The following is a 17,515-nucleotide window of genomic DNA, read 5'->3' as shown; positions in this document are numbered from 1 at the left end:
TAATACTAAACCTATAAATATAGGCACATAGATCTATTTCCCCATCCTCATATAGATATATTTGCATATGTACATATCTTTGTCTAGACCTCTATAAATGCCCTTTGCCTCCCAGCTCTTTCCTTTATTTCCCTGGATTTTCCTCCTGTCCCACTATGTTGATCATTTTTTATGGAAAAAAAAATACTATAGAGTTTGACGGAAACTCTGAGTGGTGATGAGTCCCTAACAAAATGTTTAAACCCAATTCACTGCCATTGACTCTAGTAGGACTCAAAGATCTGCCTCATCTTTTTCCAATGGAATAGCCAGTCCTTTCAGATGCCGACCCTGCGGTCAGTAGTCCCACACGGATACCTCGTTTATGCCACCAGGACTCCTACCAAAATATTTGGACAGGTTTTCGTTTCAAACTGATTTTTCCTTAAGTATTGTTCCCATGGATCACACAGCCCTCCATGCGATGGGCACATTTTCTTACCCCTGGAACAGTCTCCAAAGCATTATCCGTGGGAAGACCTTATTGTTTTAATTGCACATTTATATTAGGCTGTGTAGAATCTGGGCAGCAATGTTAAATTACATTTCTCAGTAGCTTCAAGGTTCTAAAGCTGTAATTAGTGGCTTCTGTTCTTTATTACACTGATCAGTAATGCAGCTCTATTCATCACCAGAGTCTCAGTTAATTATCCTTGCTAATGATTTCCATGGTGTAAAGAATCTATGGGACCTATTTGTAAAGATAGTTTGCATTGAGATGATTAGATAGTAGGACACCATAGTGAGCTGATAAACGGTTGGGGGGATGTTACCATGGGAGATGCTTACTCTCTTTGTATTGTATTATATTTGCTTTGATTGAGAAGACGTTACAGAAGAGGGAATGAAATGTAATTCTGCATTTACAAGATTATGATTCTCCAGTTGTGCAAGGAAGGTGAGAAGGATGAGATTGGAATGCAAAGAGAATATTGAATTTCCTCAGTGTACCTCCACTGCTGATAATGCCAAGTTAGTGGCTGGTCAACGAAGTCATTAAAGTAAATATGTTTACTGTTTTCAGTGAAATAACCATATCATTATGTGTCTAAATCTTAAAATATCTCAGGCAGACAAACTATGTTACACTGTCATTTTCCTCTTCTTTTACAATCATTAGCTGAAAGTGTAGAATGAAACACTAATCTCTATGGATATTTAGTTGATATCTAAAGATTGTCACTAGAAACTCCCCCAGATTTTTTAATTACCTAAAGTGTTTAACTTTTAGAATTATATCAAGAAGTGTTTCATCGTGAGAGAAAACATAAAGTCTACATCCATTTTCAGTGCTTTTGTGGAAACCAGGTCAGGCTCGCATAAGTCATCTTCTCCCTCCTTTTATCGTGAGAAATGACTTGAGGGCAGTGAGGCGGTTTTGCTTCCCTCACCTCCTAAAACACGATCATTTGAAGGATCCACAAACTGAGTGACAGAATATGCTATCGAATTACAGACATTAAAGTTAACTTTTCCATTAAATTTATTTTGGTTATTCAAATAAACTTTAAAATTTATAATATATATAAAATTTGTGCCTTCTCATTTCTTTTCAAGTTTTCACATTCAACTTTTTTCCCCTACAACAAAGGGAAATACATGTTCTCAATGCATTCATACAGACAATGGTGAACAATGAAATCCTTGAAATAATATCCTAGAGGAGATATTTGCCAACAGATTCTGAGATAAAATTGATAAGATGCCTTGTTGTGACCGGATAGAACCCTGTGAAAACTAGGAGTCCAGTCAGGAGAGAATTGTGTTTGTTTGTATGTTTGTTTGGGGGAAGGGTGTTTGATGTTGATAATCATCTATTAGGCTAAGTTCTCTGAAGAAACAAAAGTAGAACTTAAAGATGTATATATAATGAGAGATTTATATGAAGGAAATGGTTCACACAGTTGTAGAGACAGAAAAGTTTAAAATCTTTGAGTCCGATTTCAGTTTGGAGGCTTCTTCTGATTCATGTTGCCAAGAGGCTGATGGACCCAAGAACCCCATGATAGGCAGCAGGTTTCTGGCTACAAAGAGAAATGAGTCCAAGGTCTACAGGCCACTGATAGCTTCCAGAATCAGCAGGCAAAACAGAAAGCCAGGGTCTCAACTCCAAAGAACTCGGGTTTCGTTGCCCTGGGAGGTAGGAAGTTCACCGCTCTGTCTCCTGCTCTAGCTCTGGGGCCTGCTGCTGCTCCTCTGATGTCAAGACTGTCTTCTGGATCCAGGAGGATCATGGTGCTGGGATCCTGGGTTCAAGAGAATGCTGGTCTGTTTCTGGATCTTGCTATTAGTGAAATCCTCTCACCCCTTCTTCTCAGAGGGCTCCTTTTATACCCAGCAGGAGGGCAATCCCAGGGCATTTTGGAAATGAAGACAAGTGAGTCCTATCAGTGCCTTTTTCCACTTTTTTACCCTGTCTCAGGAAGGAAAGGTTTAGTTGTGGGAGCTATGGCGACTTTGACTAGAAGAGCACTCACTGCTTCTGCAGCTCTGCGGTGAAGGCGACAGACTGTACCATGAATTATGACTTTGCAAAGCCCCACTCCTGCCATCAAGGTGATGCTGACTCATAGAAACCCTTTACAGGAGCTTTGAGGCTATAAATCTTTATGAGAGAAGATAGCCTCATCTTTATCCTGAATAGGGATTGCTGAGTGTGAAAAGTCTACCCTTCTATGATCACTTCAGTGCTTAGCGGACAGCACCAAATCCTCCCAACTGAACCAATAAATAATAAATGGTAGAAATTACAGTTCTCAATAATTCAATTCTTATAAAATTAGCAATCAATGTTCATGGAAGCAATAGCTAAGAAAACAAGCCATATATTGCCTTATTATAATTTGAAGCAAAATTCCTCTTAAAACTGTAACAAAGAAATCATATCCCTTTAAAGACTGAAGTGCACCTGACCCAACCCACGGTCTTTTCAATGGTCTCATCTGACAGTGACAGTTGAACATTAAAAAAGGAAGATTTAATGAGAGCTGACACATTAGGATTGTGATATTGTGAAGAATATTGAATACTCAACAAACTCACTACCGTTGGATTAATTCTGAAACATACTGATCTTATGGGACAAAGTAGAACTGCCCACACTGGTTTTCTGAGGCTATCAGTCTCTCAGGGACTAGAAAACCTCATTCTTCTGAGAAGCAGTTCGAAGGTTTGAATCATTGACCTTGTGGTTAACAGTCCAACGCTTACCGGACAGAGTCACCAGAGCTCCATTATTGAATACCAGAGGGCTCCCGCAAGTTTGTGGTCAAATTCCAGGAACTTTCCATTCCCTTATCCATGAACTTTTTATAGCAGCCTCGTATACTGCCAAAAGAACAAACGGACCTCTCTTAGAGGTAGTATGACTAGGATGAGCCTTAGCAAAGGTGGTGAGACTTTTTCATGCTTACTTTGGACACGTCATCAGGAAAGACCAACAGCTAGAAAAGGATATTATGTTTGGCAAAGTCAAGGGTCAGCGAAAATTAGGGAAATTCTTCATGGGATGAAAGAGCCGTGCTGGTGGTGTTGGGTAAGCATTGGATTGCTAGCTACAATGTCAGTGGTACAAACCCATCAGCAGCTTTGATGGAGAACAATGAGGCTATATATGTCATAGAAAATATTTATATAAGCAACCTTTTGAGTTGGAATTGACTTCATGGCAGTTCTGTGTGGTTTTCTGAGATGGATTGACAGGGGAGATATAATATTGAGGTAACACAGTAAAGATTGTGAGGACGACCCAGCAGTGTCTTGTTCTGTTACACGTCAGGTCTCCAGGTGTCGTATCTGACTTAGTGGCAACTAACGAAGTGAAGCAATATGTGGTCTTAAAGCTTGTTTCCAAACAGGCAGCCATCTAAGTGATACATCAACTAAGTCCACATGGAAGAAGCATACCAACATCTGTACCCAAAGGATTATAAATTATATAATCCAAATCCAAAGGAGGGAATAGTATCAGAGCTTACATTGTGAGATTCTGGTGTGCAGCAGGCTACGGATGACATTCCAGCAGCAGGATCTACACCATTTGCAGGATCTGCACAGAGAATAAGCCTCTGGCGATTTCCCGCTGATCATAATTGAGGGATGGGAATAAACTGATTATCAGACAGAGTATTAGAGAGACAGCTTTAGTAGATTAAAATGATAGATCTGACTTGAATGGTTGAAATCTTGTCACTTGATCTCCCCTATGACACACTTTGGCATGATCTGTTTTTTTAAAAAAAAATTTTTATCGTGTGTGTGTGTGTGTGTGTGTGTGTGTGTGTGTGTGTGCTATTGGGGTTTATCTCTGCTGTATTTTGTCATTGTGGGTGGCCTTCCTGAATCTTTGCTATGTGTTTTTCTGTGTTTCTCGGTCTGTGAAACCAAGGATAGATGAACTTGTTGAGACAACAACTAGAATACGTGTTCCTTGAGGGGTGCGTTGTGGGAGGTAGGGGATTAAAGGGGGCTTATATCAAGGAATTCAAAAGGAAAGAAAATGTTTTAAAAATTGATTTGGAAGCAATTGATCAATATGTGATGTGATTGAACTATGGAATGTTATGATGTCTGGATTAGCTACTAATAAAATGGTTTGGAAAAAAATAATAACAAAGCAAAGAAATTACATTAGCCTGTACATGATATCACCTAGTAGTTATGATGATAAAGAGGAAAGCAAAGGTTTGAAAGTATATATGTAAGTAGTTTTAACAGTATTATGAGATTATGTAGAAAGAACAGGGAATCGTGCAAAGTGAATCACATCTGAGAGTTTAACTTCTAACACACTGATTGCCAAAGCTGGAGTTGACAGTGGGTCTCTCACTCCGTTTTGAGTCTTAGCATAAAGTGAACTGCCACTGAGTTTGTTCTAACCATAAAAAATAATAAGAAAAGTTTTGCCCTTAGGCAAAAAGTGTTTAAAAGTAGGTGACAACTCCCTTAGTCAGCTGGCCCTAAACAGACTTGCCTGAGCCACATGGTAATAAGCCCATCAAATAGCCAGATGATCAAAAGGCCTGAGAACCACCCTTGAAAACATTTCTAACTTCCAATTGGGTATACATCCCAATCAGGGTCTTTTCACAGCTTCTGTACTTTCTCCTGTGGCAATGATGCATTGATCTTCCACCAATCATGTTTTCCTTTGTTTTCTTTGACATGCAATTAGCCCATGTCCCTGAATCCTTTAGACACCATGTGACTTCTTGCTGATGGTCTCCCTCACCTAGATGACTTATGTCTTGGTGCCATTTTGTTTTTTTTATTAAACCTGTATAAAAACTTTGTGTTATATTCTTACTAAACCTTCTTAAGGTTTAATAAAGGGGTTACTCTAAAAGATATTTGAAATTGAAATCTTCAAACCTGAAGCAAGTGCTTTAACCTGCCTGCACCTTAGGGGTGATTTGTTATTATTGTTGTTTCCCTTTATTCTAGTACTTTTTATGTATGTATATTTTTAGTTTTCTTGTTTCTAATGTATAATGTTAAATGGAGGCATCAATGATCTTTGAGTTGTGAGAGGCTATGGAACTTAGAAAAAAGGAAAGTATCTGGGCGTTCCCATGATAAATGCTTTAACTGAATATCAGAAAGAAAGGAAAGATGACCAGAAAATACAAAACCGAAACAAACAAGAATAAAAACCATTGCATAACAGGGATTTATATATTTGAACACTCAGCACTCTAGAATACATGTAAAAGTTATTTTTAAAAATTTAAGAATAATATTACTTTATTATGTATTGAACACCATCCATAGTCCATAAAACCAAAACTAAACTTACTGTTGTTACATCGATTCTGACTCACAGTGGCCCTGTAGACAGAGTGGGACCGTCCCTGTGAGTTCCAGAGACTGTAGCTCTTTACAGGAGGGGAGGCCTTCTGGTCTCCCCTCTGATTTGGCCCGTGGTTTCCAACTGTGATTTGTGGGTGCAGCCCAATGTGTGACCACAACCTCCCCAGGGTACCTCGAAAGATAGTAAATAGTAAGTGTGGTCACAAGAAGCATTTTCTGTGGGGAAAAATCTTTTCTTGTCAGTTATACCTACATCCTGAAAGGAAAAATACAGAGTTTGGAATTTTTAAGAGGAGAGATAACTTTCCCCATATGGCACTTATGATTTAGTTTCCCCTGAAAATTAAGATATTTTTAAAGTATAACAATATATCAAGAAATGATATTCACATTTTTCTCACTGCCCAAATTTATTAATCTATCCACAGTCCTATATTTTCTACTTCTGATATTATTATTTTAATAAATATATAGGAATGAGGTACTAAATTATTACAGCTTATTTATATATTTTGTCCTAATATTCAATTCTTAGACATACTAGAATCTTAATAAAGTATTGCTGCCCAAGATTGAAATCCTTTAATAAATAAAAAACCAAATATAAAGTATTGCTACCCCAAATTAAAATCCTTTAATAAATAAAAAAACAAAATATGAAAACTTTTTCTCAAGAGATCCTTCACTGCAGGTCCACACACTTCTGATAATGGTGTTTCTATCTTTCTAACCTTTCCCCAAAGAATTCTATATTCCTTGATTATATATGATTTTATTTCCAGCAATGATAATATGATTGTTTAAGCTTAAGTCAAATTTGAATTAAACTTGTCAAAGCGTAAAGTTCAGTTTGATAAAAGTAGTTTTTATTGTCATATATTTTCAAAAATATCTAGATTAATGTTAATCATTTTGATAAAGATTTATTTCCCAAACATCAAATTCATACACATGAAAGAATTCAATAACATTATTAAGATTAAAGAAATGATTTATAAAATGTTCCATAATTAATAAAATTATGCTCTCCATAAAATAATAATGTCTTATATATACCTCATAAAGATTCACATTTTAGGAAGTCTTCTTATTAACATTTAATTAGTATATATTCCCCAATTGTCCAATTATATTTAAAAGAGTTGTACAATCATCACCACAATCAATTTTAAGAAATTTTCTTTGATCTCATACTCATTATTAGCATCCCATCATCTCCCAATCCTACCTGTCAACCCGCAAGAAACTATTAATCCAGTTACTGTCTCTATCATTTACTATATTGGGTTTTATATACAGAAAACCAAACAAATACAACAACAAAAACAAAGTAAATGAGAGAAAAACCTGATTCAAAAAGAAAGAAGAGAATATTAGAAACTAGGAAAAAATTGAAGTGGTTCAAAAGGGAAATCAAATGGTAAGGAGTTAAATTTTAAAGTAACCCCAGCTGCCATCATCCACTTTTTCATTTGCTCTATGATCACCGAGCGTTCACTGGAAGCTAAATCCATATATTTCCCCTTCACTTTTCGTCTGTTTTCTTTTTAAATAGAAATGACTTTCAAATATGTCAAATGAGGGTTATGTGATATTGCATTTTAAACTAACTCCATCTGCCATACATCTATCAACTTTACAATTACTCTATCTTTGAAAACAAGACAATTCAAATCCCATGACTATAGTCAGCGGGTATGCACTGGAAGCTTAATCCCTGTGTGGAGTCTGCAGATTTGCGATGGGCTCCAATGTTGTCCGTAGCCTCTGCAAATCAGGTGTTGGCAATGTAAGTTCTGCTATCATTCCATCCCTCAGATTTGGATTCTGTTACGTAAAATCATTGGATTACACAGGCTGGTGTGCTTCTTTAGTTGACGTCTGACTTAGATAGCTGCTCGTTTGAAGACAAGTCTTTAAGACACTAAATGCTGTCCCTTCTGATAGCCTGACACCTTCTATATTCTATGCCACACATTGCTCCAGCACACATCCATTTGGTGATAGCTTCATGAGGGGGAGCATCTAGTAGCGCAGTGATATAATAATTCATTGTTCTTAGGGTTAGATTTAAGTGTGAGCCAAAATTCTACTCATAAATCTATGGTTTATATATGTCTCTATTTCACTTTAGAGACCTTACTATCATTTTATGTTAGAGAACATTATTAATAATGTCCCTGAGGGATAAAACAATTTTATTGATAGTGTTGTTAATACAGCCAATGTTATCAAATTTAAAACACTGTTGAGAAAAGAATACTATCTAAGTGTAAGCCCGCTATGAACTGCACTATAAGGATTGTTGACCTTTACAGCTACTTTGACAGAAAAGACCTCACCTTATCTGGGCTAACTTTTTCAAGATGCCAGGAGGTAGAGAAAATAATTTATTTGCTTCCATACAATATTGTGCTAGGGTCACCCTAAATCAAGGGACATGCCTATGAAAGTGATAAATGTACCCTAATGGAAATTCAAGTCAAATTGTGGGTGGGGGGACATGAATGTCTTGGAGAGGATGCTTACATTTATACTGATAGGTAAAGAGGGAGGAGCAACCTCCCATGGGGTGGGGGGGGTAATAATACTTATATAGACGCCAAGGGAAGAATATGCCTGGTACTATGTTTCTAATTGGATGCTTTTGACTTAGTTTCTATTCAGACATTGGTTACCCAGGCCAGGCCATGTGTTAGATGCTACTGGGACTTTAGACTCTATTCTTTTGAGGTGTACAACATCCTTCATAGGCTATACACAAGAAGGATTCAAAGTGGAAACCCAACTATGTGAAGTGGTATTTGTGTTAGTCTGGGTAGACTAGAAAAACACATTCATGGAGACTCATAGATGTATAAGAAAGAGCTTTATATACAAGAGCAATTTAATATGAGAAAATAACCCAGCCCAGTGTAGATCAAGTCCATAAGTCTGATCTTAGCCCGTATGTCCGATACCATCTATAAAGTTCTCTTCAGACTCACGAAACACATGCAATGACTCCAAATGCAGGAAGATCACAAGCCAGTGGGTGAAAGGTCTGGGGATCCAGTGGCAGTGTAAGCATCTCAGTGCTGGCAGGAGGCTACACATGGCTTCTCTGGCTCCAAAGGTCTGACTCCATCAGCCTCTCTCCTGTGTCTTCTACAAAGAGATGTCTTGCAGGGAGTGAACAGAGAGTCTCACAGGGAGCAAGCCTGCGTCCCGCCTGCAACAAGCTATTTATCTCCTTAGCGCCTCCAAGTGAGGTCTTCAAATTGGTATCTGATTGACAGGCTAAACTCTACTCTGTTAGAGTAATCCAGCCTCTAACAATCGCGGGTTCTATAGGAACAACTGAATGGTTATAATATATAACGATTATAGCAAAATCATAGAAGATAGGAGAGAAGATAAAGGAGTCAGACACATTTCATGGTAGCATGCTAACATCAGCAGCCCCTCTTGGTGGTCCATGTGGAGGTGGGTGAAGAGAGAATAAGTCTTTACTGTCTTGGGACTTTTACATGTAGCCATAAGGCATGCATATTCAGTAGTTACATATGTCACAAGGTGGGTGGTAACTACAGTAAAGTACCTGAGTTTACAGGTGAGGAAATCTAATACCTGCAATGGGGGGAGGCATGAGGGATGCCACAGCAGGAGGAGATACAAGAATGTCTGCTTTTACAGGGAGATCAAATCAACCATATGCTCACATTAAGGCAGCATAGATTTTAGGGGAAAATCTGTGGGAATATATTTAACGCAGGATAATATACTTGGACTTTATCTCTAGCTTAACAAAGTGGTGACTTTCCTACCATGGAATACAAGCTTTCTAGATTCCCTCTGGTATAAATTAGGGAATAAGTCCTAGTCATATTTCCCTCAGTGTTAGTTTCCCATACCACTCCTTCACTCTTAATCCTCAAATTGATACCAGATTATATAACTGCCACGGCATTTACTTCAAACTTAAATGTAGCCTTTGAACTCATGACTAAAACAGCCTCATGTGAGAAAAACTATGACTGTTTTCTCATGATTATAGAACTTGTTGTGGTTGAACTTTGGTTCAGACATCTTGCCATGAGTGTGCCCATAAATGGTGACCCAGGAGTCCCATATACCTACTATTTTAATGCTCTTCTTGCATTATTATGATATGTAGTAATCTGTTGGTATGCTTTCTGCTGATGTGGATGAATATTAATGTAAGTTTTACCCTATCACCAACCTCCATTGTTTCTGTAAATAGTATCTAGTCACCTAAGAGTTTAATCTCAAATTTTTAAACTAAAGTGCATTTTCTAAGTCAATGAGCAATGAAAGTACCATATATACTCAAGTATAAGCCAACCCAAATATAAGCCAAGGCACCTAATTTTACCACAAACAGTGCCTAAAAAATGTGCTGAGGCAGGGCGCACAAGGGGTGAGGGGTGAGAGAATGGAAGTGCCCTGCAGGCCCGGCGGGCCGCTCCCCACTCCCCACTCCCAGCTTGGTGCCCTCAGACTCCCTGGCCTCCGGGGTGGGGGGTGTGGAGACCCCCACTCACCCACAGGCGAGGGCGGGTGAGGGGACGGCGTCTGCAGGGGAAACGGAGGTTCTGCTCAAATAACATTTAATGAAACCAAATTTGTAGAAATAACCACTTGCAATGAAACTGTTGTCCTTCCCTGTTTCCCTAATAATTTGGAACCGAAAAGCCTTGACGACCTGTATGTAAAGTGGAAATTTAAAGGAAAAGACGTCTTCGTCTATGAGGGGCACAAAGACCAGGCTGTTGTAACAAGCAGTCATTTCAGTAGTGCGCAAATAACAATATCAGAACCCCTAAAAGGCGTCGCCTCGAAGATGAAAAAGGGTGACGCTGTCCCGGGAACTACATCTGCGAAGTAACAGAATTAAGCAGAGAAGGGGAAACGATCGTGGAGCTGAGATACTGTGCCGTTTCCTGGTTTTCTCCAAAAGAAAATATTCTCATCATTATTTTCCCAATTTTGGCTATTCTTCTGTCCTGGGGACAGTTTGGTATTGTGACACTTAAATATACATCCAATCGTACGAACGCAGAAACCATCCTTATGTTTGTCACTGGCCTGATCCTCACCATAATTGTTATGGGCGGAGCCATTCTCTTCGTCCCTGCAGGTGAATATTCAGTAAAGAATGCTTCTGGTCTTGGTTTAATTACAATTCCGACAGTGGTATTAATATTACTTCAGTACTGTGCTTTTATGACAGCTTTTGGGATGACCTTCTTTGCCGTCGCCATATTGATTCTTCAGTTGGTAGACTTTGTACTGGCTGTGATGGGACTCAGCCTCTGTATCTCGGAATGCACTCCAGTACAGGGTCCTCTTCTGATTTCAGGTTTGGGTATCGTAGCTCGAGCAGAATTACTTGGACTAGTTTATATGAAATGTGTGGAATAATTGAAGAGGCCTGATGGGATGTGATGTGGCGTGAAAGGAATGGCACATGAAAGGAATACACTTGTGACTAAGCCCCATGGCCTTGACTCTGTGCTGGGGAGAAGAAAACAAGACAGTTTGGTCTGGTCTAAATCTGTGGGAGAAAACAAATAATTTACCTTTTAAAAAAAATGTGCTGAACAGCTCAGCTTATACACAAGTATATATGGTACTAATGCAATTGCTATGAATTAGATATGTTAGTATGCATAGTAATGTGTATATAAAGTAAGAAATTCTAATTGTAGATCTATTCTTTTTATAGTTTTAAATTATGTCACCAGGTATTTTAGTTCTGATAAATTTTATAAAAGTTCCATACTTTTAGGTACACATTGATAAATAAAAGTATGCCTATATTTAGAAAGTATAAGGTTAACTGTAAATTACTAAGTTAAAAATATAAAAACCATTCACATTCTTATATATCCTATTATAAAATATATCTTATTCATATTTACTTTGGCCAAATTCCATATGAAAAAGTGTTCCATAAACATTCTCTGAAAATTTACAAGTTGAAAAGTCAATATATTGAAATATTGTATAGAAACCTACTGTCATTTGAGTTCATCCAGTCTTTATTGTGAGAATAATGGATTGTAAAATGGATTTATAGTAGTGAGATTTAGCAATCTATTATTTTTTAAAGAGTATACATTGAAATAATGCATTTTAGTGCTATAAGAGTATGTCATTAAGGTATAAAGTTGGAAACAAAAATTATTGGATGTGTTAATGATTTAATACCACTTGTAATCACTCCAACTACTATTTAAATTTTCAGATGAGTACTTTCCAATATAAATACTCAAATGCCTATATATTAATTGTATATGATTCATTAACTTTATTAGAAAAAAGTACAAGTAGCTGGAACTAATTTAATAGTACTTTACATTCAACCCAATAAATCCAAATATTATTTAAATATTTATTAACCATATATATTAATGATGTATTCAACCCTTTTATCCAGATCAAACTTGAAATTTACTGTTTACTGTAAAATTATATTTACAGCTAATCTCAATTTTCACTGTACATATTTCAAAAGCTTGAAATAGTAAATAGTGAAACTTTAGATAATAGTTTATAGAATCAAGACCTATTATTAACCCTTCACTTATAATAACATCAATACTATTTTCTATCCTATAACACTCATTTATAATTTATTTTTCTATATTGCTAAAATTCATTTTAGCAGAACCATATAATGAAATGTCCTTATAATGACATTGAAAGTCAAATGAGTCAGATATTTGTTTATTTTTTTAAATCATTTTATTGGGGACTCATAAAACTCATCATAACCCATATAAAGATCAGTTGTGTAAAGCACATTTGTACATTCATTGCCCTCATTATTCTCAAAACATTTGCTCTCCACTTAGGCCCCTGGCTTCAGCTCCTCATTTTCTCCGTCCCTCCTTGCTCCCCCCTCCCTCACGAGCCCTTGCTAATTTATTAATTCTTATTTTGTCATATCTTACACTGTCCGACATCTCCCTTCACCCACCTTTTCTGTTGTCCACCCCCAGGGAGAAGGTTATATGTAGATCCTTATAATCGGTTCCCCCTTTCCACCCCACCCACCCTCCACCTTCCCAGTATCACCACTCTCACCACTGGTTCTGAAGGCATCATCTGTCCTGGATCCCCTGTGTTTCCAGTTCCTTTCTGTACCAGTGTACTTCCTCTGGTGTAGCCGGATTTGTAAAGTAAAATTGGGATCATGATAGTTGGGGGAAGCATTTAGTAACTAGAGGAAAGTTGTATGTTTCATCGGTGCTTTACTGCACCCTGACTGGCTTGTCTCTTCCTTGTGGCCCTTCTGTAAGGGGATGTCCAGTTGCCTACAGATGGGTTTTGGGTCCCCACTCTGCACTCCCCCTCATTCACTATGATATGATTTTTTGTTCTTATGATGCCTGATACCTGATCCCTTCAACGCCTCGTGATCACACAGGTGCTTATTTTTGAGAGAAGTGATGTATCAAAAGAGATTAGGAGAGGTTTCAAAGATCTAGTGTTAAAACGGAAACAAACCAAGAAGACTAATTTTCAATGTATATTTTCAAGATTATACTGCTAAATACAGTTAATAAACCAAAACCAAATTCAATGCCATCTGCCTAATGATGACACAGTGGGAGAGAGAAAAACTGCTGCCTGAGGTTTCTGGGAGTAAATCTCAGGAAGGTGATGATGCTTAGCTTGCTCCCTCATGGCCTTCTAATGGCCGATTTCATGATTAGCGGTCCCACTCCTAACCCACAGTGTCCCTCTCAACAATTCAAACTCATGAACGCCGAACCATTCCGGACTTGTAGCATGCCTGTATGACAGAGCAGAATGCCCCATTCATCTTTCTCCTGTGGATTGACTCGTAGCTTGGAAAGCGGGCCTTGAGGTTAGCAGCCCAATGCATCATCCACTCCACCACGAGAACGCCTGTCAAGCCATCGGAGCACATTAAATACAAGACGGAAGCTAAAAATCATAGGAATATGAACTCTGAACTTTTAATCCAAAGAAAGCTTAGCCCACAATATAACTTTATTATTTCATAAAAAAATAATTCAAAGCTGGTCAAATATCTTCTTTTCCTTAAAGGACTGTATCATAAATATTTAAGTTGTCCTGAAGAGATTATATATATATAATTGTTATATGTATTTGTATATATTAAATCATATAAACAAGAATGCTTTTACTCATAATATCTAATCATTATAACCAGATGTTTAAAAAATTTTATTCATAGATTATATGAATATATATTAAATAATTGTATTCATATATCGATAAATATATATATCGTAACCTTCCAATGGACAGAAATAACATTTTATTACTTCCATTCTCCAGAGACATTTTTTGAATTTGTACAAAATCTCATACATACAATAAATTTTTGCTATAATTGAATCCAACACTTTCATATTACAGATAAGAAAATTAAGTTTCGGAGTGGTTAAATGACTTACCTCAGGTCAAAAAACTAATTAGTAACTCAGTTTAAACAAGTCACTATCTTGTGACTTACAGCCTAATGAACTACTTTACTTCTTACATGCTCTGCAATTTACAATGTATTTTGTTGCAGTCAAACACTCTCCTTAAATTTTTATTGAGAAGAAATTCCCTAATAAAATGATTAATTATTTTTTTAATTACTTTTTCCCCCATTACTATTTGTCACATATTCATGAAAAAAATTGGTTTGTTCATCTCTGTCTGATGGAACTCATACTTAAATAAGACTTAAGTAATCTGTAAGAAAATAAAAAGCTCTTTCATTGGAAAGGGATGACAAGTAATTTAACGATTAGGGATCTTTGAGGGAGCGAGTGGAAAGTCTGGTGGTTATCGCTCAGTGAAGTTGGTTTCCCTGACTCCCCACCCTCCCCACTTTTTCTGATCTGGCCTCTACCAGCCATTGTATCATACACACACAGATTACAAAAATAGGTTGGCACAGACTTATAAAAGATTCCAAAGAAATACTAGGGAAAGTTTTATTTAAAAAGCACTTCTACTATGTTTTCAGTTCATACATGCATGGGTTTATTCTAAGAAAACTGTTTTTGAACCATCTATCTGATCCATGGATAGCTGCTGACATTTTTTCCCTCAATAATAGACTTAATTGTTGTCACTACATTACCTTTAGAAAATAGGTCCCATCCAAACAGTGACTTCTGAGAGGATTTGTTCGCCCAGTTAAATTCAAAGATGTCAGCTCAGAAGATTGCTGCAATTATTTATTTAGTATTTTATAATCCCAAAGGGTTAATCTTGTTTGATTTCTTGAAGGACATAAGAAAATCACCAGAGATTAAGAGGAAGAAGATTTAAGAAAATTGAAAACTGCGTTGGAGGGTAAAAAAGGCCAGGAGAGTTGGGCTACAGATGGGTTTTTGTTCCCCATCCTGACAGTGCACTTTCCCACTCCTGGACAGTGCAAGGGCGTCCCACAAAGCTTTGTGGGAAATCATACCTCATCCACCTTCAAGGCCCGATCTTGCCCTTTATTGAGATTTATTATTGTTCTTCAAACTCAAAGAACATTGAATAGAGATATCATCTGCAGCCCTAGAAGATGCCAAATTTGCCATTTTGAAGTCATATAAATCCAGGAGTAGAGAATTCTTTAACAAAGTGCTTGAAACCTCAAAAAAATACTGCTATTGAGTTGAATCCAGCTCAGAGTGACACTAGAGGCCAGAGTAACACTGTCCCTGTGGGTTTCTGAGACTGTACATTTTGACAGCAGTAGACAGCCTTCAGAAATGTATAGCTCTAGAGCAGCGATCTCAACCTGTGGGTCACATTCACAAGAGTCGCCCGATTCATCACAGTAGCAAAATCACAGGTATGAAGTAGCAATGAAAATAATTTTTATGGTTGGGATTGTCACCACAACATGAGGAACTGTATTATAGGGTCACGGCATTAGGAAGGCTGAGAACCACTGATCTAGAGAGTGGATATGATGAGAAACAGGTTCACATTTTTTCATTTTGCTTAATTCAAGTGTCTGTGATTTAGTAGCAATACATATTGACTTACCATTGTTTGTTGCAGATTAAAAGTAAACATTTTATTTTCAGGATAGTGTATGACATTTTGAAAATCACTGAAATATTCATTTATTGTTCACTCATATTTTAATTTTTAAGCCATTTATTGTTTTATTCCTTTCTGCATTGAAAAAAATGTAGCGTGATTACTATGTAGTAGACAAATACCTGTCATACAGGCAAACCAATCTTTTTCCTAATGAAGGTGATATTATATTTACAAAAAGAAAAAAGAAATTAATATATATAATTATGCTGCTGCAAGTGGCGTAAAAGTCAGATATAATTGCATAGTTTCATGAGGGTGCACTTTAGTCGCCGATTAAGGGTATTGAATGTAGATGAAGGAGCATTTCCTGTGATATCCAGATCAGTCCAACATAAAGGAGCAAGATGAGTAAAGATTGTGTCCTGAATAAAAAACATACTTTATACGCTCAAAAATAAAATACACAAAAGTAAACACAAATGGAAAGATCTATGAGCCAAGGATATATTAAATATCCACAAACCTGACAAGAAATTAAGCATGAAGTATTTAACTGTTTGCAAGCACACATTTTAAATAGTTACTCTGGTATTGTGCAAGAGCACAGCAGTCCCTGGGGGGAAGGGAGAAGGTAGCATGTTCATGCTCTAATGCGGACTGGAGGAGATAGTGGCCTTTTCAGTATATTTCAGACAACAAAGTTGACCCTAAATGTATGGCCTGGAGATTTAATAGAACGCTTATGTTGTTCATGGAGAATGGAATCACCCATATGCTTTGTTTAGGAGGGGAAAAAATTAAGTCTGACTTAAATTTCATTGCAATATGCTTTTAAAAAAAACTAGACATATAAGTGTAAACAAAGTACACACAGTTTCAACAAATGAGAGGTATAAATCTTGCAGTCCATGATATTTAAAAAGATAGGATGGGATTACATGGTTTAAGAAGAAAATATATGAAGATTTAAAAAAATAAACATTGAAAACTAATTTAGCTCAATGTTGGAAAATCAAGAAGAAAAGCAGTAACCCTCACAAAAGAGTGAAAATAAGTAAGACACTGAGGTCGTCAGCAAATTAGAACTCTGTCTCTCCTAAAACAAAGGGAAACCCAAACAAAGAATAAATAATACAGTGTCAGACATGGAGGTATTAGCACTGGGCCCCATAAAGATCATGCTGAAATACTGATCATGTATACTGAGGTGAATACGAGGGGGGCAATAAAAAAACTGTAGAGGAATCCCATTGTATTGCAATTCCATTTTCCCATAAACATTTTAATCATATGTGATTTAAAAAATAAGGACAGTGTATAAAGTTCATTTGTTATTTTATTAAATAGGGACTATATATAGTAAAATATGCTTAGAATTTTTTCTTCAAAATTGAGAAGAGAAATAAGAGTATGATTCAAGGAACTAATCTCAAATCAATAAAATCCACTACTATTGAGACTTTGGCAACTCATAGGGGACACCACATGGAGTTTGCATGGAAGGCTGGAACCAGCAGCTTGTCAGTTAGCGGTCAAATGCTTGATGCATCTTGCCACATGGAAAACTTAGCAGGTTCAGGGAATGTTTTAAAACTTTTGTTTTCTTTACAGTTGGATATTAGGCAGC

At 37.0% G+C, this 17,515-nt stretch overlaps 1 protein-coding gene across 1 annotated transcript; it reads left to right on the top strand.

Moving 5' to 3' along the window:
- Window positions 1-7,544: 7,544 nt before the first annotated feature.
- LOC101657601 (leukocyte surface antigen CD47-like) lies at window positions 7,545-11,271 on the top strand. The gene is given in 3 exon segments (XM_045296579.1): window positions 7,545-7,636; window positions 10,429-10,709; window positions 10,712-11,271. Coding segments are annotated over 3 exon segments (933 nt in total).
- Window positions 11,272-17,515: the final 6,244 nt, after the last annotated feature.

Source organism: Echinops telfairi, unplaced genomic scaffold, assembly GCF_000313985.2.
Source record: "Echinops telfairi isolate 266 unplaced genomic scaffold, ASM31398v2 ScPeMD7_3;HRSCAF=10, whole genome shotgun sequence".
Lineage (NCBI taxonomy): Eukaryota > Metazoa > Chordata > Mammalia > Afrosoricida > Tenrecidae > Echinops > Echinops telfairi.
This window is presented reverse-complemented; position numbering and strand designations above follow the sequence as displayed.